A 22,529-nucleotide genomic window follows, 5' to 3' on the forward strand; every position below is an offset into this window, starting at 1 on the left:
TGGGCCCAATCCTGAAGTCAATGGCAGAACTCCAACCAGTTTAATGGGAACAGCAACAAGCCTTCTATCTACTTAATATAAATGAAGATATGCATCTCCTCTTTGACATATTTTGGGCTCAAAGCCATTGGCTGACACTTGTTTGGTTCTCTGCACGTACGTGACTCATGGGATAATATAATGCTTGATTTCCATTCTGCCAGACCTGTATTTCTCCGTGGTTAACTATTAATTTCAGAAGCAAGATGCAATACTGCAGTAAAATAGGATGGTGTTAAACTAAGAAAATTGCACTTAAATATTTAGAGTAAATGAATCAGATTCCCTTTAGTGAGGATTCCCTTCCAATTAACGAGGTATACCAACACAGGCCTAAGGACATCAGCGCATTGTTCCTGTAGAGAAGTTGCCATGGAAGTCTCTAGCAAAGTACGTGACAGGCAAGGTAGTGCAAACTCACTGCCAGGATGGCTTGAGGAGAAACCTGAGAATGGCAATGACACTAAAAAATCTGTACTCCAAATAGCTGATTTTTGTTTCAGGCTATCTATGCAGGACTGGGTTACTCTGGACATATAAGTGCTCAATAAACTATGAGCAGGTGCTGATTTTCCACCAAAGCTGTAAACTCTTTGGGATAATGGCTGGCTTTCTCCCTTTAGATCCACAATCTGAGATACTAAGTAGTACCATTAAAAATATATTAATAATATAATATGGGCTGGAAGAAATTATCAGAACAGACGCTCTGATTCTTCTGCAGTTTCTTGTGATAAGCTTTGTCTTGTGATAAGTGTTGTCTTGGCTTTAAAATGCGTTTACCTCAGATATGATACAGGAAATCGCACTGAAACACAGATATTTCCAAGCGAGGTGTTTCTTTGTATGTGATTTCACTTGTATAAACACAGATTTCATTACAGGGGAAGAAAGAGATGTGCAGAAACAGAGATGTCTATGTATAAAACATAATTTTTTATTTAAGCTAATATACCAAGAGAGGGCAGCAAGTCTGTTCCTTCAGCCTTTACTCAGACATTTGCCATTCTTTTCACTGCTAAATTGGGTCAAACTCAATTCAACCAGTAAATTCAAACCAGTAAGCACAAAGCACTGAGAAGCATCTGCTTTGTCCTAAGAGCAAAGCATCTTCCACTGCTCTGCTTCAGTCTAGAAATTTTGGTAGAGCACTCCAGAAGTTGTTCCTACCCTCCAGCCCCCTGAAGCAGGTGGATGAGGCAAGCTGCCCAGGGGCGATTCACCTGCCACAATGGAAGGAAAAGAAACAAAACAAAAACACCACCATCACACTGAGAAATTTTGACATTCCTCCACCAACCTGCTGCAGGACTTCGCTATGAGTGAGCAGTGTCTCAACTCTGTACACAGTGCTAGCAGACAACTACTCCCTTCCTCCCCAGCATGTGATCACTTGCTCGGCTTCTCAGTCACTGCCCACCCCCACATCTCACCCCCTCCGTGTCCCCAACCTTGTGTCTGAGACTGGCGAGGGTGAGGGGTGGAGACGGAAGGACTGCACAGCCACACTTGTGTGGCAGGATGAGCCAGGGCTGGCAGTATCACAGCAGTGGCGTGTGTAAAAGGAACAAGCTTGGTGGGAAACTTTCAAAAAGCCACCCCGTGGTCGTGAAGACAAATGCTGTGGTGTATATACACAGCCACAGCCCCCTGCCCAGCGCTGGAGCTGCTCAAGCCCTTGTCCAAGCCAGGATAAATAGTCTTGATGCAGGATGCGTGTATGCGGGGAGAGGATGGGAACGCCAAATTCAAGGCCAGCCCCTGTGCACAGTCCTGCCACTCTCACCTGCTTCATCCACAGCACGCTGCAGCAGCGCAGCCTCCCCCGCCATCCTCTTCTGCAGCAGTGCAGACTGCCCGCTGTTTCCACAAGAGCACCCTGGACTAGATGATCCCCAGAGGTCCGTTCCAGCTCCAGCTGTCCTGTGATATTTGGAGTAGACAGTGCATAGAAATCGTTTCCACCACCCAACATTCATAACGCATGCCTAAGTGCTACTGAAACGGGCAAGGCATGGAGTCACATGTGAGACCCGAGCACTGCAGTACTGCTCGCTTTGACCCTGGTGTTCAGGCAAAATATCCCTGAACATGCTGCTGCAAGAGCTTCTTCATCTGGGCAACGACTTAGGGACTCATCAAAGGGTCAGCTGTGTGCCAGGGAAGGGTTCAGGTTGAGAGGAAGATAAAATGCAGAGCTGCAGCCGAGGAGGGCTGAGACGGGGCAGCCAAAGCAAAGCACAGGCAGCAAAGAGCACCAAGAGGCAGCAAAGAGCGCCATGCTGTGAGAACTTTTTCATCTAGACCACGACTGGGGGCCTTGTCGAAGGCTCAGCCTACAGTTAGGGTTAGGATTAGGGAATGCTAATGCTTTGGCACTGTGTTTAAGGCAAGTGTCTCTAGACACTTTTCTGCTATCAATAATTTACCCTTCATAATATTTCAGGGCATGCTCTGTTTATATAACTATTGAAACACCTATGTGGTAGATATGTGATCTTAATTTTGAATCATAGAATGGTTGATTCTTCTGCCACTGAAGACCTGTCTAATCTACAGTTCATTTAAATTAATGGAAAAATCTGCTTTGTCTGAGGCCATAAATGATTTGCTGAAACCACACACACACACGGTGAGTCACAGTTCAGAACATAACTCAAACGACCAGGACTGTATTCCCATGCTCTAACCACTAGATTACAGTCCCTCCCACATATACCCTGCAATAATCTTTGCTCAAATGATAACAGCGTTTCCCCACTTTACACGTTGGACAGCATTACTCAGTAAGGCACATCATACCCGACGGGAGTACAGCTCTGCAGGGCCGGGGGAGGAAGGAAGCACAAGGAAAAGTCATTATTTTCACCCGACACCACTAGAATTTAACTCTTCCCTTGGAAAATTACCAGCTCTGAATCCCCTACATCTAACTGAAAAATAAAATCCTCAGTCCTGATCCGCACTCACCTTTCACTCATCCCAAGCAGCGAGTGCTTGCAGACCAACAGTCATGGTGGACTTTGGAGTAGCAGCCTCACCCTTGCTTTGCTTCGCAAACCGCCATGAACCCCCCGAGAGGAGGCGAAGCCTCTCGGTACCCTCAGAGCTGTCCCATCGCCTACATGGCGCAGGGGCTGAGCAGGACTCGCCCGGCTGTGCCTGCACCAGGCCAAGGTGCTCTGGGAGCCGCATTGAGAACATGTGCTGCTGCGCGGCCTGGGCGCCACCACAGCAGGTACCTGTGGGTCCAAATCTCTGTCTTTGGGGTACTGAATTTCTGCCGTGGACGTATGATGCTGGACACAGCATGGGGGCAACAAGTGATGGGGAACTCGGCTCTCCTGCAGGCATCACCCTCACCAAGACCCAGCACACTCAGGTGCTGCCCAAGGGGACGGGACCCGGGGCAGCACCTTTCTGTCACATGCCAGAGGCGCAGCCGCAGCCCAGCCCGAGGGCCGGGAGGCTGGGGCAGCTGTGGGGGCTCGGCTGAGCTCCCCGCAGGCCACCCGGGCGCTGCGCCACAGGCCGGCCCGGGCGTTACTTCACCCCGGGGCCCCGCCGCCTCCCGCCCCACCGCGCGGGGCCCTATCGCCGCCGGGCCTCGCGCCGACTCCCCTCCGCGCCCCGCCGGCCCCGGGCAGGGCAGGAGCCCCCGACGGGATCCAGCGCCCGGAGCCGCCGCCGGTGCCCCACGTACCGCCGGCACCGGAGAGCCCCGGGACGGCGTCTTCTGGGCTCGACCCGGCCGGAGCGAAACTCCCCGGGAGAGGCGACGGGCCCCGGCCACGTCTCGCTCGGACGGGACGGGCAGCGACGCCGCTGCCGGGCGAGCGGGGCCGGCCCTACCCGCCGCCTCCTTTTCGCAAGCCCCGTGCCCGGGTGACAGCTCGTCCGCTGCGCCCCGCAGAGGCTCCACGGCGTGCCCGAGGCGGGCGCCCCGGCCGGACCGGGCCCGTGTCTGGGGCAGCCGGCGGGTGAGCTGCGTGTCCTCGTCCCCCTGACGCCTTCCTCGTCGCTCCCGGCTGCCTTAAGCCCGCTCAGGGAGAGGCAGCGGGCCCGTCGCGGGCTGGACGACCCGCGGCCCAGCCACGGCGCAGGTGGGAGGGGGAAGCCAAGGCTGACTCACAGGCACACACCTGACACCAGTACTTAGGAAATTGCCCTTCTCTTAAAGGCAACCATGTATTTATTTCCCTGGGGCGAATGCGAGGGAGTTGTGCTCCACGGAGGCGCTTTGGTCACCGATCCTGGCTGGGGAAGCAGGTGCCAGCGCAGAGCAGGATGTGCGGTCTGAGGAAGAGGTTTCGCTCTGCTGCTACAGAAAAAGAACTGGGAACACACAGAGAGGCAGATGGTTATGGTAGAATATATGCTGTTTATTTATGAACATAACCAGGACTTTTGACAACCTTTATATGCAGTTCCCCCCCCAAATTAAAAAAAAAAAACCCAACACACAACAACACACCACCAATGTGTGTGCATATACATACATGTATACATACCCATACACACCACATACACACGTGGCACATACATACACACACGCCCAGCACTGCATTCCTGCTGTCACACTTTCAAAGGCTTCATCTCTCCACCTTGTTCTCCTCTCCCATCATGACTATTTCAACTGGACAAATTCTTGTGCGGCTATGACATGAGGAAGAAATGCTTTGCATGGCTACCAGCGCTCTCTGGATGGGGGGCTGTTTGTTTGCTTATTTTTCATTCACACTGGGAGAAGCTCCAGAGTCCAAAGGTGCTGAAGCACTGGAGAAGAGCCTCCTCATCCCCCAACAGATGTCCTGCAGCCCTGAGGCCCACATTCCATCATAGGCCCCCCTGCCTTGGGGTCAGGAGGCAGCGGCCAGCCCAGAACAATGTGAAGAAGGCAACACAGACTCACACTCACCCACCCATACAAATAATAAAATAACATTGCAGCACAAGGGCATAGTCTCTGTCACCAGATAAGAAAGTCATGTGATGGCAAAGAGTTAGTTACTTAAAGTAATGCAATAAAAATAAAGTGTAGCTAGTATACACGGAAAGGCTTTCACATTACATGAGGCACAGCTTGGACAGACAGAGACTTTGAAAGGAGCTAAATGTCCTGGAATAAAGCAAAATACACTGAAAGTTCATAGTAAATACCCGCATCGATAGGTATTTATTCATTTGTGCTTCGTCACGTCGTGACATACAGTACAAGACACTGCTGCTCTTCCTTTCGGTGGAGGAAGCTCACCACGCTCCCTCACAAGCTGCTGCTCTGTCAGTCCCAGGCTGTCCATCAGTCCTGCAGCAGCGGCGGCCCCTGCCCTGCACCCTAACAAGACAGGGCTCCTGGCAGCAGTCCGGCAGCTGCCCCACACCTCAGTGCTCCAAATGGGTGCCCGGCACTGCGCGCCTCTCAGCCTCAGCCCGCTTCTCCCTGGCCTCCCCACAGCTGCCTGTGCCTGCTGCACCGCAGGTCTGCTGAGGGGGCCTGGCCAGTACTCCTGAATGCTCCGTCCCTCAAGCCTGCACATCTCTCACCCTTTTTCCTCACAACCAGCCAGGCTGAGGAGAACAGAAAGCCCCAGAGCTCTTGCAGCCAGCTTTTAAGGCACATCTGGATTGCTATCTGTGCTTTATTACTATTATTATTATTGTTATTTACCCTGTGTAGACACGTGGGCTTTCAAATTTCTTCCTTCCCCCCACCTTTCTCCTTATAAAACCCACCATGTTTTCAGCTTATTTGTGTGTCATCCTTAAGGCACAAATCTTTTAATACTACAGCTGCCTGGCTTCTCGTATTGGTCGTTGTTAAAAACAAACAAAACAAAACAAAAGCAAAACAAAAGTCCAACTCCCTCCCTCCCCCGAAACAATCTGAGATCGCTGCTCTCCGGTATGTATAGTATCTGGAAGTGAGCGAGGGCAAGCGCAGCCGCGGGCGCGGCGGCCCCGCCAGTCCCGGCGCGGCGCTAAGCGCAGCTGCCCATGGCCTTCACCAGCGAGCTCTCGGGCAGCTGCCTGAAGATGCCCCGCAGAGTTTCCAGCTCCCGGGTGAGCTGCTCCACCCGCTTGCGCAGCCGCTCGTTGTCGGTGGTGAGCTCCAGCACCTTCTGCTGCGTCTCCACGTTGCGCTGCTTGGCCTTGTCGCGGCTCTTGCGCACCGCGATGTTGTTGCGCTCCCGGCGCACACGGTACTCGTTGCTGTTCTTGTCCACTGTCTTTTTCGATTTGCTCCGGTGGTCCGCGGACATCATTTTGAGGGCGCCGGCGGCGGGCAGGCCGCCGGGAGGGTGCGGATGGTGCGGGTGGTGCGGGCTGGGCACGGGCGTGGGGGGCGGCGTGGGGTGCCCGGGCTGAAGGTGCATGGTGGTCTGGGCGCAGTGGGCGATCTGGTACTGCAGGTGGGACGGGTGCTGCTGCAGAGCATGGTGGGGGTAGAGGGCCGACAGGGCCGCCGACTTGACCTCCTCCTCCTCGCGGGGCTCCTGCTTAATCACCAGCGGCCGCAAGCCGGGCGCGGCGATGCGCTCGTACAGGGGGTCGAGCTTGCCGTCCATGTAGCCGGCCGCGCAGCCGAAGAGCGGCTGCTGGTGGTGCTGCTGCTGGTGCCCCGGCGCCGAAGCGGCGGCGCCGGCCCCATGCATGCTGTGGAAGTCGAAATCCCCGGCCAGGATGGCCTTGGCTTTCTCTTGCTGCTTGCTGTGCTGGAAGAGGTCGGCCAGGAACTCGTCGTTGAAGGCGGCGGGGTCGATGTAGGCGCTGATGTCGATGGAGTTCTCGTTCTCGCAGATGTCGCCGAGCTCCGCGCCGCCAGTAGCAGGTGCCGCCGCCGAGGGAGCCTCTCTGTAGCTGTAGGCGCTGCCGGGCAGGGGAGTCTGGAGCTGGTGGTGCTGGCCGCTGCTCATCGGGGGCCGGGAATCGACCTCGTAGAAGTTGGCTTGCTCCATGAAGCACCTACAGTGTGCCGGGCATGGTGAAGGGCTCCTGCAATCCAGGTTTCGGACGGGGCAGCGGCGGCGACTCTATCAAGCCCGCGGAACCCCGGCCCGCGGCAGCGAACGGCACCGCGGCACGGTGCGGCACGGAACGGCTCGCCCCAGTCCGCCCGAGCTCCGCTCGCTGCCTGCCTGCCCTGTTGCTAGTGGGCTGCCTCGGTCCTGCGTGCCGTATATATACACACCCCCGCAGAAGGGCCTGGGATCGCCCTCTAGTGTCCTGCTGGGAACCTTTGACCACCGCGCAGCCGGGTCTTAGCGCCCTGGCAGGGCAGAACCGCCCGCCCTCCCGTGGGAGCCGCCGTGGGGAGAGTGGCCCGCACGCCCCGGCTCCCCGCCGACGCCCCGAACTCAGCGGGCACAGGGCGCTGGGCTTCGGCCGCCGAGGACGCTCCGCGCTGGTAAGAGGCCCGAGGAAACAGAGCGGGGACTTCGTGCCCTCCCTTCCCGGGGCCGCTCAGCGTGGCAGGGCGGCCAAAGGCAGCTGGTACATTTCCACCGCCTGCTCTCATCCCTGCGCCGAGCGCTCCGACTCAGCGACTCGCCGGCCGCGCTGCAGAGAAAGTCTCAAAGTTCAACATCACCCGCGCGTTCTTGCACTTATTTGGCCAGTCGGGAATATTTGCCCTGCCGTGTTTGCCTGCGGGACCCAAGGCGCTGCTTCACCCGCGGAGCCCGGCCCCGAGCGGCGCTAGGACCCGTCCGCGGACGGCGCCCGGCGGGCAGGGGCGGAGACCTCGGGGGGCAGCGGCAGATCCCCGGCTCCGCTCTGCTCGGTAGTGATCGGCCGGGGACCGCCCTGCCCTCTTCTGCGCTTATTGTCGGTCTGTCAAGCCCGGCGGAGCTGCCCTCCTGGGACGGGACAGCCCGACCCCGGCCGTCTGCCCGAGCCCCGCGGCGGCAGCCCGGTGCGGGGCACTCCCGGCGCCGGCGGCTTTCGCCGTACGCAGGAAGGGTGGGATAAGCGCGCGGGTCTCCCCCTTCACTCCCGCACGAATCAAACAGGTAAATTTAATTATAGATTTCCCCAAATGAACACACAGCAATGTTGACCAGTGTCGGACGCGGGCCGACTCCGGACGTTTACCCGAGATAACCCGGCAGCACCCAGGTAACCCGGGCGGGTGCCCGGCCCCGCGGCGCAGCCTCCCCGCAGACCCTGCTTCCCTTCCCAGCCTCCGTTTTCCGTCGGCTTCGGAGAAAGCAATCGATGTTCCCGCACGGCGGGACCGGAGAGAGGAGCCGCCTGTCTCAGCCGCCGCGGCTCCTCTCCCGGGGCAGCAGGGTATGTTCCTGCAGCAGCTCCTGTGCGAAGCCACGGCCTTCCTAGGAGCTCCCTTCAGCTCGGGGCGGTGAGGATGCACATAATTTCCTCCTCCTGCGATCCCTCGCAGTCTGCAGAGCAGATGTATCTGTCCTCCCCTCCACACCTCCCAAGGTGCATTTTAGGAAGCCCCAACCAGTATTTAGCTCTGCTGGTCCAGAAGGCCCCTTTGAAACTGGCATAGAGAGAGGATGAGTCGAGGCCATTGGAGCAGGTGCTGGCCTGAAAATTGCTACAAGAAAATCTGCAGAGAGAATGATCCGAACAGTGATGGCTGGAGAAAAAAATATCGCTATAATTTTTAGCCCTGGATGTTCTAGTAAACTAAAAACTTGTGACAGTAAATTCCTTGCTCAGAAAGGATTTTACAGATTCCTTGCAATTAAAAATAATTGAAGGTCTTAGGGAACAGTACAGTGTACCAGGAACCCATGTTTTTGTGTCACACAGTGCACATGTGAACCTCTGTTTCATGAGCAAAAGCAAGGACAGCAGAGAGTTGGCTTTCGCACTCTAGTATCCTCTTGGGAGAATGGATTCTGCAATTACAACAGGGAGACTAATTTACAGGCTACAGAACATAGTTTTTACCTTTCACTATCAGCAGAAAAAAATATCAATCCTCAATTATTTTCTATACAATGTTTTCTAAAATTATACATGTTGGCTTCAACGTAGCAGTGGTGCCTCAAAGGGGTGTTTCCGTGCTCCACAGGGCGGTGTAGCACTGTCTAGACAACCAAAACACTGGTAAGAACTCCCAACAAAGTCGTGATGCAGAGGGAATGCCTCAAGTCTGTGACAAAAGCAAGTTTTGGATGCTTCAGATGTTTCAGAGTGAAATGTCCCTGACTGCATCTCACTGTCCAAATTCTGCTTGTTCTACTCAAGGGAACCCATTCCCAGAAAAGGGACAAAGCCAGTGCTGGACTTTTTCCTTGCTGGGAGAAATATAATCTGAAACAGTTGCTGGTGAGCAGTTTACACTCGGAGCTTTCAAAGAGCTTTATCTAACTCTGAAGCTGGCAAAATCAGGAATAGGCCATACACGTTGAAAATAAAAGGTCAGTGCTGCATCAAACAGCCCAAGCGTGTAACTTTGTCGTTTAATAACAATACCTACGCCTCTGAAGTCTTAAAACACTCTCGCATTTTATAATCATTCCGAAATTAAGGCCTAACCACATATTAAAAGAAATTCAAAGTAAATCAGAAAGTTTAGGATCAGATTCCATTCCTAATTACTGTAATTAACGAACAAGTCCCCACAATTTAAAGACTGGTTTGCTCAGTATTTTTTTTTACATAGAACCCTTTTATCTAAGTTAAGAACTTATAAATAATCTCTTTTTACACAAAAACATAAATTCATGTTCAAATTGTTTTAATATGGTATTAAATGAGGTTCCCAGACTTGGACAAATAAGACGAGTCTTTGTCTTTTTACTGTCCTTCTTTGAAGGTGAATGTAATGTTTAGCTGATCATTCCTCATACAAGCACAAATGCTTTTTTTCCGCATTCATATCAACAGTGACTTTTACCAAATATTTCAAATCTAATGTCAAGAGAAAACTTTTGTTCTCGTTGCTTCAGTTACATGTGCCAGGGAGTTAACTGGAAGAGGAAGGATGTGTGTTGCAGAGCATGGATCCTTGAAGCAGTGTGGCTGTGAACTCTTGAGGGTGCTATTCTTCCATCTCAAAGCAGATCTTGCTGGCTAGGAGCTCTGGGAGGACAGGAGAAGTGCTCTGCAACAACAAACAGCACCAAAACTCTATACAAAGTCAGCTGTGCTAGTTTTCACTAGTAGGGAAAGAAACTGAACAGAAAAACAATTGTGGAGGAATGTGAGTATCTGCTTTACAGAAGTGAATTTTGTGCCTGTTAAGAGTTTCTAATTGCCCTGGAACACTGAAGTCTCTTCATTTCACCTGGACTCGTGTGTTTTTTCTCAGGCCTTTGACTCCCATGGGCTGCAAAATAGGTCACCTGGCTACAGGATCCAGGCTGGCTTGATAGGCTGCCTGGGCAGTACAGCGCTCTGCTTTCTGATCCGACACTTCGGAAATACCTACAGAACATGGCATGTGGCAGCCCCATTAAGAATCAGAGTGCTATTACACATTTATTTTACTACCTCGTTAAACTAGAATATCTCATTGCTGCCGACAAAGCTCTAGAATGTCTCATCTGCACAGAAAACTTCTTGGGGTGAATGCCAGCATGGCCCAACCTCTCGTCTCTCCCACCTGCAGAAGGAGTGTTGGGGAAGAGCCAGATTTGGGTAGGGCAGGGATGGGCACCATGGAGCAGAAAGGACAGTACAGCTGTCCTAGGAGTGACAAGGGGACATTATCCTCAGCTGGGCACAGTGCTGCGCCCTGAGTGCATCAGGATTGTAGGCAGGGATAGAGCAGCAGTAGTTCCCTATGTGAATAAAGAGCTGGCAATCTACCATCTTACTTGTTGTGGTGTCATGAAACACAAACTTCTCCCCTCTCATGTGTTTGCTGCCCCAGGGAGGGGAAACATGATACTGCACATAAAAGCTGCACACAACACACAAGTTTTCAAAGGAAAAGGCTTTATGTGCCAGAGTCTTGGAGGCGAAGATCAGTATGCAGCATGGTATGACAAGTCAACTAGGACCTTCCCTTCAGCTGAGAATGGCAGCTGGTAACTGACTGCTATTTTTGATGTGTGGTTTGGTCCCATGATAGATGATTTAATCACTTATAATTACAGCTTTTTTCCTTTGGAGAAACACTGTTCAGAACTCCAAGGTTAACCACCTCAAATCCGTGCTATCTTCCTCTTCCCGTTTTGTATCATTCCTCTTGTCTTCAGGGTCTCTATGACCATGTCCTCAACCTTTGCTGTCCTCATGCGCTGCTGACTTCTGGCTCCTCTCCTGAGAGCTCAGTCCTTTGCAATTACCTAGCTAGCTTACTGGGAGCATCTTTTCATTTCCATTTGCCTGATTGCTGCTCACCTCCATTCAAATGGGGCTCATAAACCAATCTGTTTCCAACTTGGCACCTGTAATCATGCACAATCAGTTATTCAGTTGCTCAATATTTGGCCTATCCACAGATCATGCATTTTCTAGTCTTCTACCCTTCTTTCACACCTAAACTGAATTTCCAGTCTTCTGTCTACCTTACAAATTTGTTACAAGGATCAAAATTAAACTAAAGAGTAAGAATATGGTAAGAAGTTACATTCTGTAGTATAGTATGGATGTGAAAGCCTCATGCTGTCATTCCACAAGTGAACACATTGCTGCATCCATGGCAGACTTCAGCGGGATGAGACCTGCACAAGGTGTCTCACAGAACTCAAGGGGCTGGTGGGCTTTTTATACTTCTCTTACATTGAAGTTCTTGTGTGATTCACAAGACAGATAATGGAGTAGCCTCCAGTAGCTCATAGTTTTTGATTTCCAGCTGCAAGTATTCAATGCTCAAAGAATCTATGAAATTAAGGATTAAGACCTGGAAATATGAAGGCAATACATCTTTGCTGCAACCCTTCTTTTATTGATGTCATAAAGCATTTGACTTCAGTGGCAGAAAGGTTTGAGGCCACATTTGACTCTCATATTTTAAAATGTCAGGTTTTATAACTGTTAACTCTATACTTTATAGAAAGTACTTTTACTGCTCAGTGTGGATGTTGTCTTGTATTTGAAAATTTGGCCTTCCTGTTGAGCTAAATTCAGCTTTCTCTAATTATCCCATTGCCAGCCCAGGGATTACTGGCATGAGTAATCTAAGGAGAGGTTGGCCTACTAAGTGAAAAATGTCAAAGGCAGCGAGAAGGAAGGGAGTCACAAGGAAGGTCCACAAAGCTCTTAGAGTCAGTCAGTGACACCACCAATGAAACCAAACCATGATCAAAGCAGTCACCAGCATCAGGGAACAACAGACACACAGAGGAAGGAAGCAAGTCAGAGGCAGTCTCAGCTTGAAAATGATTGCAGTTTTATTATCAGTTTCAAGCTAATTATAGCAATACTTCAGACATCAGAAATTTTCTTACTCTCCTAAGAATAACCACTGCACAAACATGAGACTTAAGAGGAGCTGGCATACGGTGCTGAAGTTCCCATCTGCAGCACGTTGACCCTGCCACAGAGTGATTTCATTCACCTCAAGACTGACCAGGCAGCAGGCTGATGGGGCAGCACCACCGGCGAGTGACTTGAGGAATGGCCCTTCATTCCCTGCAGGAATTCCAAAGGTCATTTGCAAACATCCAGCGAAAGGACCCGACACTCCTGCCTGCTGAGGTAACACCTATTCTGCCTTCTAAGCCTTTACAGAAAGAGAGGTTGCACACAGTAACGTTCAGCACGCCAGTTCTGTTCATAAAAATAACGAGACATTACTCACCACTGCATGAGTTCCACAAGACCTTTGCATTTAAATTTCTGTTCAAACTGGAATCTTATGCTTTACATAAAACATAACTTTATCTTAAGTGCAATAAGAGTTAATCACAAACCAGGTGAGTCTAACGCTCAGAAAGTTTTTCCTGAAAGGATCGTAGTCCCATAAGAATCTGAAAAATAAGTTGGGAGGTTACAAGGACAGTTCAAAGTTTTAGAGGAAACAGGACTCACTACCTCAAGGTACGATGCTTGGAACAAAACACTCCTGCTTGGATTTTAAAGGCAGCTGACAGCTGAGCTGCAGAGTGCTTTAAATAAATACTATCAGAATTCACATGAATAAAATCAGAAGACTTCTTTTGAAGGAAGTAATAATATTTTCCATTCATTTTATGGAAGCATAAATATGATATTTTGTTTGCAATAGTATTTCAGAAAGGAAAAAGCCAATGACAGTGCTAAGCTGTTTGCAAGACATTTTGGTACCTAAATCCTCATAAAGCAATGCTGAAAAGGCACTGTGCTTCAGCTGGGAGGTACCAACAACTTTTTTGTGACTTACATGGCCGTATAGTTAATAGTGGAGCTAAGTATCATTCAACAAGAGCCTAGGGCTGAGAGGCTTCTAATTCCAAACAAAAAGTCCTTGCAAACTACTTGTGTTTCTAAGTTAAAAAAAAAAAAAGAGCCAGCTATGAATTGGGTTCCCACACCACAAAAGGGACTAATTTTTTCCCTTCTACTGCTGTAAATAAAGATAGGAAATGTGAATATGTTTTTGGAGCCTAAATTATTAACTCTGAATGATTCTTTCAGGCCTAAACAATTAAACCAGATGGTGGGTTTATGCAAATCATCTGAATACATTAATATGAGCATAAATCCTCCATTCCTTAGCAAATCCCAACATTCTATTAATGGGGAATATGAGCAGTAAGAACTGCCCACATTTAGGAAATAAATATAACACGATGTGAAATTTAACACGGCAAAGTAAAATTTTGTTTCAGAAAATAACTCCTACATTCTTTAAAAGCAGGCAAAAATTTCCAGATCTTTAATTACATGAGTTGCACAGTTCTAAAAAGAATTCATGCAACATGTTTAAGCGTTGGGTGCTACAGTACTGGATTTTATTTACTAAAAAGTATGGTTTTAAAAGAAAGAGAATGATTTTAAAACCTCCATGCCACAGAAGCCATAGCATGCTGAGGATAAATCCATGCTGGTTGTCTGCAGTCTGACACACAGCTGCCAAAAGAGAGGGACAGAAAAGTTTAACTCAGCACAAAACCATGTTGCTCCCTGTCAGAGAAACAGTTGCTGACAGTTACCACAGCCAACACAGCCAATTATTTAGGCTGGAAAAGTCAGTATTTTCCGTTAAAAAGGGGTTATTCCACACTAGCATGAATGTTCTGAGGCCTTTTAGAAAGGCTTAGTAGATGGAAGTATTAATTTAACTAAGTGCAGGGCTTACGGATCATTTACATGTACATCATCAAGAGACCCCATGGTAGGGTCTAAGCCACACAGGACTTACTTATCTCCTTCATTAATAAACTGAAATAAACATCACTTACCCAGCTCAGCATGTCATTGATAAAAGTTTGAGGCTCCCATTTCCTTCTTTTTTATGGAAGTGCAAGATACTGTGGGTGTCCTAACTATAGCTGCTCCTTGTAGAGAGCTGTGCGAGCTGAGCTGCTGATTCCATTGGATATGCAAAAATTGGTGCCTGTACCTTATGGAAGACAATCAAACCCTAAATACCTGTGTACCTATTATGGCAAAAAAACTAAACAGTCAAAATGTGGGAAATGCTGCAGATAGAGCTCAGAGCTCCTGACACAACTACAAACTCAACCCTCAGGAAGCCAGACTTTGCTCCAGTGCCCCTTGCCTGTTTGTTTCAGTGGGCTCAGAGCTATTCAGTCAAATCTCCCTTGCAGCACTGAAATACCTTGAAGTCCTTGGATCTACATGTTTTGGTTCAGGGCTAAAAATAATCTGTCTGATGGTAGAGCATCGGAACATGTGATACATGAAATTTTTAAGCCTACTGAAAATTGCTCCAGAAATCTATTTTAAAACACTCAGAAAGAAACTAAAAGCATGCACGCTCTTCAGTTTTCCCATAGCTCAGCTACCGATGCTACTGTAGCATGAAGTATCTGAGGGCTCTCCGTGAATTCTCACTAAGCTTACGGCCACAAGGTAGTGTGCCTTCACAGGATGAAAGCCAAAGCCATAGAGACTGTTTCAGAATATGCTGTAGTGTTCTCTCTTAATGCCATACACTAGTGTTGAATAAATGCCCCTATATTAAGACAGTGTTCACATGAAATATTTTGTTATATGTTTTTGTGCTTAAGGCACTGGCATTTGTGCCCAAGGCTCTCCCGTTATTTATGGCACCAGCGTAGCACAACGTCTCACATTAGCTGGCTAGCAGTAAGGTAGCATCTCATGGCTGCAGTTCTCCGGCACTGGCTGCCTTGGTGTGTATTTCTGCCAGCAGTACAAATACAGCTGTGTGCACCCCTCTTGTCTTCATTTTATTCATAGGAAGGAAAAGACCAGCATGTGTGCTACATTCCTCAGTTTTATCCAACCTGCTGAGTCCCTTAATGTCCAAGAGGAAACACAGGAGGGAGAAGAGGACATGAGGTGAAGGTACACATAAACAAGGTATTTCGAAGAATTTAATTTCCTGGTAACAAAGTCCTTTTCTCCAACTGCTTAACCACTTTTCCATCAGGACTGTGGGCGACTTCAAAGCAACACCCGTACTCCCTGGAGGAGGGCCTCAAAAACCTTGACAAACGATTGTGACTTTTGCCACATTTATTTGCGCTTTGAAGGTTTCCACAATTGTGTACACCTTGGTAAAGTCCTTTTTGGAATGCGTATGTTCAGCAAATATTGGGTACACAGAGAAACAATCTTCAGGGAAGCCACTGCGCTTTGTAGAGTAAGTCTCAGTCTCTGTCAAGTGGCTGCTGGCATTATATCAATGGCCAGGGCACATGCAGCACTGGGAGTCTATGAGAGCAGGTTCAATATGTTTTGAAGTGTTCTGTGTTCCCATCAACTTTTCCTTTGCATGTTACTCTTTTTTTGTCCCATATTTTTGCAGACAGGCTGTTCCCCTCTAAGTCACCAACATCAACTTCGTTTTAATGTTGCTGATTCTGAATTCCTGGGCTGCGCTAAATTCCTGATAATTTCAGTTGGTGTCTTAATTGTGTAAGAACTTCTGACTAAATAAATAATTCCTGATGCAGGAAAACCCCACATGATAGCTAAACAACTCAGAATGAGGAGAGTTTCCTCTGTACAGAGATGTGCCAATTTGTTTTTTAAGGCCAGTGAGGTGCAGAAACCTGACCTCAAAGGACATGCTAGCGATGGAGGGAGCATAAAGCTTCTCCTGACTATCAGAGGGAAATCTCATCTAGTTACTGCTAAGAGAGAAAATCAGATGAGCTCTTCTCCAGTGACGATGTTGTCCCTGAGACGTGCTACCAAAGGGGCTTTTTCTACACATTTGGCTGCAGTGTTTATATTCAATAGAAACCTAACACTAGATTGTGTCTGGCAAATTCGCTATGACAGAGATATTCAGGTGCCTGCAAGTGTAAGTTTAATTGCTTCACTCTTCTGGGAGTCTGCAGTATGTTAGAAGGCATGCAGAGCCAAAGAGCAGAGGGCTGTGCCCCTCTATTTCTTTGGAATTTGCTTCTATTTCAGAAGGATGAAAAAGAAAAACCAGTTAACTCACCAAATGCAGAGAATCACCCTTCTGGAAGGAGGATGGCACCGTTGAGGTAAGTACTTCTTTTCTGTTGGGGACAAGAGATGGACTTTACTTGCCCGATGAAAGTACCACTGTCACTGATCACATAGTACAAAATTCTCCTAGATGTCAGTAGCAGGAGGTCAATAACAGACATGCTGTAATTGCCTGTACACTTTCTCAAATTGTCCTCCCACATATTTTATATGATCTGGGAATAAATAACCCATTTTCTATTCACTTCTACAAACAGAAGTGAGGCAGAGTAAACAGTCGGGTGGACTATCCCCTGCCAGCTGACAAACTCTCCGTTTCTTTTTTCTTTTCAAGTGGCTGTTTATTGAGCTTGTTATGGTATTTTAGAGGTCGTATAGGTTGCAGGGAATAATAAAGCCATTGATAAGAACGAAGTTTGTGTCCTTATTCTCCCAACACCATGTGACTGAAGAAGAAAGATATATGATCTTTCGAGGTCCCTTCCAATCCCTAACATCCTGTGATATGCCTCTCCAATTTCATTGCTTTTCTGGAAGGGTATTTATTTTAGGCTTCTGTTCTGAAGAACCATTTTGAAGTCTGGATAAAATTCATCCCTAAAACTATTTACTCTTCTTGATATCGTATGAATAAGGTAAGTTCTTCACTAGAGTATACTCCGTGACAAATAATGCCCTAGTAATTATGGGTGGGGATTTTCATGTGGTGACTGATGATGCCTTGGAAAAGAGCCATGGTGCTGTGCATTCAGGAGCTAAGCTATCTAAATCCTTGCAGACCTCATTTATGCTTTTGGGAATATAGGACAGGTGTGGCAGTTACTAAACCTGGATACTTGAGAATTCACCTCTTATTCCCAGGTGTGGGCCATTAATTCTCGCCCAGACTTGTTCAGTTCTAACAAGTCTCTTTTGAACCAGATTTCATATGTGCACATATACACACACAATACATAGCATTTTCCTTTCAATCCATTTATCCACTTTGTTTTTGCCCATTTTTAGCTATGCAGCCTCCCCTTACCTAACATTTTACATACACATGGCAACAAACCCCAATATTGATCAGTGGCAGTCTACAAATCCCTGGCACATTCTGTAGATAACCAGAAAACTCACAGTTTGCAATATGTTCAGCACAATTACTGAAGAAGCCAAGCCCCAGTGAAATTCACAACAATGGCTATACCAGTTTTAATTGGATCACTAGACATCAGCGCAAAGCCAGAGAACACTCAAACACAGATTGATAAAAACAGTTAAATCCCATAAAAGAACTGCAAAGGAACAGTTCCAGAAATCTGAACACTTTGGGGTAATGTGACACACCTAAAGCCTTCTCCCAGACCAAACATTCTTCAGGGACACATGTGATATTTTCAAACTCAAACACCTATAAGAAAGCTTCCAATACCATATTCTGATGTTTCTATAGAACGTGAAAGAAAGTAACACCGCTGCTGTAGTGGTACGCTTCCCAGATCAAAGTAGCATCTTGTGAAATGAAACACTGGTATTGGAGAACTTGAGCTGGTTTGACTTGAAGCACAAATTCCTGAGAGCACGAGGGACAAGCACAGGCTGGGTAAGAGTTTCGCTAAAAATAAATTTATCATCAATAAGTATTTTGTAGCTATGAAAGAGAAGCCTCTGATATGCGACTGTTAATAACCTGACCTACTAACCAGAATAACATACAGAAAAATGAACCTTGCAAAAATGGGCACATCTTTACCTGTGCAGCTAATTCTAAAAGTGCTAGCTAAAAGTTTCTGATTAAAAACTTTAACTTCCTGATAATGGCATGAAATGAAAATATGTCAATTAAGGAATTAAATCTCAGGGCAAAACTAATGCAGATTCTGCCTAGAATAAACCAGTTCATCAGCCATGAAGTACCAATCCCCCAATTAAAACTGTAGAGGAAATGGGAACAGCTGTAGCTGGAGAGAAGCGTGGCACATAACACCTATGTGAGTGACAGCTTGGGTTTCTAATAAAAGTGATCATCAATATATTGGTTTTCTCAGACACTGTAAGATTCCTGTGTTAGCCTGATTCATTCTGCTATGTGGGGAGCAAACAGCTGGCTATATTGGGTCTTCCTTGATTTGAGAAACATTCCCTTTATTGTGCCTATATAATTGAGCTGATTTCTTTTCAGAAACCAGTATGAGTAACTCTAGATATCTGAATTACTTTAATATTTTGATATTCTGCGAGTAAGAGAAGCAGTACTGGAATATCCAGAACTAGAAACTGGAAATACTTAGCTGCAAGACTTATGAGCTGCATAGAGAGAAAGAACAAAGGCACTGGATTTTTCCTGTAAATGAACTCCAGGCAGTGTTACAATAAAATGGATGTTTGCTATTAGAACAGAATGGCTCCTTTCTTTACTTAGTATTTTCTAGAACAAAAGTTCTGTAACTTTCCAAGGCTATAGTGAGTGCATGGTTGAATCAGAAGTACAACCCTGAAATAGCGGTCAACACTAAGCAATGTTTCCTCTCCTTTCTCTTCACCTATTCAGGTTACGTCTGACAAATCATCTATTTATAGACAAGTTTGTATTATTCAAATTATCAGATTGAGAAGCACTCAAATTCTGTCCTTAACATGCTGAAGCTTTTTCAAACAAATGGACAAAGGTATTGATAATACTTTTTCTCTTTGAATTTCACTATTTTGAAATACAGCTTTTTGAAATATAGCCAGATTCCTGATAGATGAAATTCAGCAACGCTTCTGCTTTCTGAAGCTTTTATAACCTCAGCTCTGCAAAACTGACATTTCTAACAATAAGATTTTGATCTTGGTGCAGGTCAGTCCTAAATGCAGAAAATACTCCGTGTAATAGCAAAATGCAAGGGCTATTAAGAGAAGGGAGGTTTGCAATAATAAGATTAGGGAAAACCTCTATTGCAGACTTTGTATTTCTGGAATATCCCTGAAAGAATGTCATCTGCTTGTTGATCATAAGGAATGCAATCATATTCCAGAGTCTTTTTGTCTGGTTTTGAACAAATCTAGGTTGAGAGAATAGAGGTAGCAGTTACCAAAAAAAGCTTTTATTTCATTGTAATTCAGGGAATTTGCCCTCAAATACATTAACACAGTTTACATCACAGACTTGAATTGTGTGTTTTTACCTAGGGGACCTGTTTATTTTCACTTGTAAAATATGTATACAAATACATATATTTTCCTCTCTTCTAAATCACTGGAAAGGAAATTACTGACTTCTCATCTAGCAGAATTCAAAGGCATGGATGTTAGACCAGAAGGGAAACCTACACAGTAGCATCGTGTGTAAAAACTAAACCTTTAAAAGAAATGTGCAAGTCTGTAGTAAAATTCCAGTGAAGGTTTATCCGTGAGGGAAATGGAGGCAAAGAATTGAATGCTTACAGAAAACAAACAAACCAACCCTTTTTTGAAGTGTAGACTGCTGTTCAGTGTGTTTGTATGGTCTTTATTTTAGGACAAAAATAATTGCCCATGAAGCTAGAGGTAACAAGCATAAGCACTGGAATCAGACACAACAGAAATTATTCAAACAACAACAAAATATTTTTCACACTGTAAGGGGAAGGCTGCAGAGAACTTCTTAAATGTTTTTATAAATGTTAAGGGAACATATTGAGTGGGTAATAAACAGGGTCATTTACCCCCAAAGGCTCCCCTCCCCTTTATACCTTCTGCTTCCAATTCCTACACATAGTTCCTATTTCTTCAATAGCCTTTCTGCCCCTAACTGTGCTTTGCTGTAGATTACCTGAATATGGTGAATACCTGTGTAATTTTTCTCAAGGACTAAAGGATTTAAAGAATCATGAGACTGGATTATGCATGTGAAAATGAGAAACTATATTATCTACAGTTGTATAGGTAGATTGCTGCTACAGGAACACATCCAGAATCAGAGCAAAAAAGGACTCTGTCCCAGCAGGGACCAGCCTGCTTGCAACACCTGACTCCAGAGCTAACGCACAGCTCATGTAACTTGTAAATAAACAGGTAAAGTGTGTATTGCAATGCCACATCTCAAAAGCTGCTGCCCATATATTTCTGTTATTACTTCTTAGATTGCTTCCATCTTATTATATTTTTACTGTAATACTGTGGGGAAAAAAAATAATCCTACAAACACTAAAGTACACTGTGTGATGGTTTTCCTGTAAGCAGACAACACTAACCAAATGCTGGAGTACCTTACATGCATGGAATTATGCATAGGCTTTAATATCTAAAATAATCTGACTCTATGCGAATAAGTTGGTCTACATTTTATTTTCTTCAGCTTTCTTTGATCAGAATTAATGAATAGTTGTAAAGTGCTCTAAAATCCTAGGAAAGCACCCTTACTTAACTATTGTGAGCAGAGGATAATGTTTAATCCTTACCTGGAATTTTGCTCTAGTTTTAGATGGATGAGTCATGTCACAGAAAATGTAACAGATGCAACTGAGAAACAGATGAACATTAGTGATGTTAAAGCAAATACTTTCCTGACCTACCAGGAAACAGTGTCTTCATGGTAATGAGCTGAGTAAAACTGTTTGCCCAGGCTAATCCTCAGAATTCTTCTACAAATGTGGTTTATTTTCCATAGGGCTTTACAAAAACAACAACATCAGCCAGCCATAAATATGGCAAATACATCAATTGTATCTATGTTACTAAGCTCTGCAACTGTGTTTACAAATCTGTTTCTTCTAAATTCTTTTGCAGGCATAAAACATTTCCCAAGCAGGTCTATGGGTTAAAACTGAAGTAGCAAACAAATTGGTACTTTTCCCCCCTGCATTTAAACAAAAACAACTTTTTCCACTGTCTGTATGCTTAAACTTATTAAAAACTGCTTACCTTATAAACCGTCAGATTTTCAGAACTGCCGACTGCAAATACGTACATCAGTGCACCGAAGCACCTATTTCCCACTTGAAGAGCTACAGACACATCCTGTGCACATACAACTTCAGGGATGTGAGCATATTCATTTTTATGCTGCTCTGGTTTAGGCAGAATTCAGGAGATATGACCCAGTGTCTGGAAAACATTAAAGGCCAACATTTCTTTCCTACAAAAAGTGTAACAACAAACATATACCAATGAAATGATATGTGATGTTTCTATGACATTTAACTCTATGATCTAGATATTTCACGATCTGCTTGTGTTTAGCCTTTTTTCAAGATGTTTTAAAAGGAAAAACGAACTAATATCCTATGATATGTAGAGATTTGCAACTATTTATCTTGTCAAGAGGGCAGTTAGAATTTTTGATGTCTCTGGTATTCCTTCCTTCCCCTGTATCATCCTAGAGAGGCAAACCAGACAGCGGCTAGATGGAAATACACTGCCAGGTGTTAATTAACAACCCAGGAACAATTACGAGATGCTCATCAGTACAGATATCTACTGGGATGCCCGCGGGGCACGGGCCAATTTCGTGCCAGCTCCCCCGAAGCCACGCAGCCCCCGGGGAAAGCCAGGCTGGCTCCTTGCTCCCGCGCTGCCGGTGAGGGGCGGTCACCGGGAAACTCGCCAACGGCTCCTCCCGCTCAGGCTGCGGGCAGGAGGGGCGCGGGGCCCGGCTTGAGGCAGCCCTGGGTCCCGGCCCCGAGGGCGGAGGGGGCCGCCTGATCCCCACAGGCCGCGGGGGACACGGCCGCCGCGCTCCCTCTGCCGCCAGCCCCCGAGGAAGGAGGGGAGGCCTCTCGACGCCTCCTGCACCCCTCTGCCCCGCGGGAAGGTGGAAGATGGCGCCCGCAGGCTGGGCCGCGCCGGGGACACGCGTGCCTGTGCAGCGAGTTTTCCTCTACCCCGGCTGCAACAGCACGAAAGCGCAAACCCGGGGGAGGCAGCGACAGCCCTCCGGGCTCCCGCCGCGGCGGGCGGAGCGGGCGGGACGAGGCGCAGCCCCCCAGCACACGCACCGTCCCCACGGAAAAACCCACACCACAACA

The 22,529-nt window shown here is 47.1% G+C and overlaps 1 protein-coding gene and 1 long non-coding RNA gene across 5 annotated transcripts; one reads left to right on the forward strand and one right to left on the reverse strand.

The window, feature by feature from the left end:
* Positions 1–4,400: 4,400 nt before the first annotated feature.
* Positions 4,401–22,520, reverse strand: CEBPA (CCAAT enhancer binding protein alpha). Of its 4 annotated transcripts, none has more exons than XM_065028420.1 (5): positions 22,386–22,520; positions 21,427–21,609; positions 20,964–21,024; positions 16,547–16,607; positions 4,401–10,117 (listed from the first exon to the last, which is right to left on the reverse strand). In XM_065028420.1, exon 5 carries the CDS (start codon positions 6,993–6,995, stop codon positions 6,018–6,020), a length of 978 nt encoding a protein of 325 aa, XP_064884492.1. In that variant the 5' UTR covers positions 6,996–10,117; positions 16,547–16,607; positions 20,964–21,024; positions 21,427–21,609; positions 22,386–22,520; the 3' UTR covers positions 4,401–6,017. The 4 variants fall into 4 exon arrangements, 2 of the variants coding, with proteins under 2 accessions (XP_064884492.1, XP_064884493.1); XR_010465815.1 differs by lacking the exon at positions 4,401–10,117 and adding exons at positions 12,331–14,013; positions 14,346–14,506 and having other exon boundaries at positions 21,427–22,415; XR_010465816.1 differs by lacking the exon at positions 4,401–10,117 and adding an exon at positions 12,331–12,594 and having other exon boundaries at positions 21,427–22,415.
* Positions 14,528–21,439, forward strand: LOC135575312 (uncharacterized). Its single transcript, XR_010465821.1, has 3 exons — positions 14,528–18,142; positions 19,091–19,208; positions 20,441–21,439. It is a non-coding gene; the product is annotated as an uncharacterized LOC135575312 (long non-coding RNA).
* Positions 22,521–22,529: the final 9 nt, after the last annotated feature.

Source organism: Columba livia, chromosome 13, assembly GCF_036013475.1.
Source record: "Columba livia isolate bColLiv1 breed racing homer chromosome 13, bColLiv1.pat.W.v2, whole genome shotgun sequence".
Classification (NCBI taxonomy): domain Eukaryota; kingdom Metazoa; phylum Chordata; class Aves; order Columbiformes; family Columbidae; genus Columba; species Columba livia.

Bases quoted from the DNA above. Each gene is read 5' to 3' on its own strand.
- CEBPA (XM_065028420.1), bottom strand. From the start codon at position 6,995: ATGGAGCAAGCCAACTTCTACGAGGTCGATTCCCGGCCCCCGATGAGC.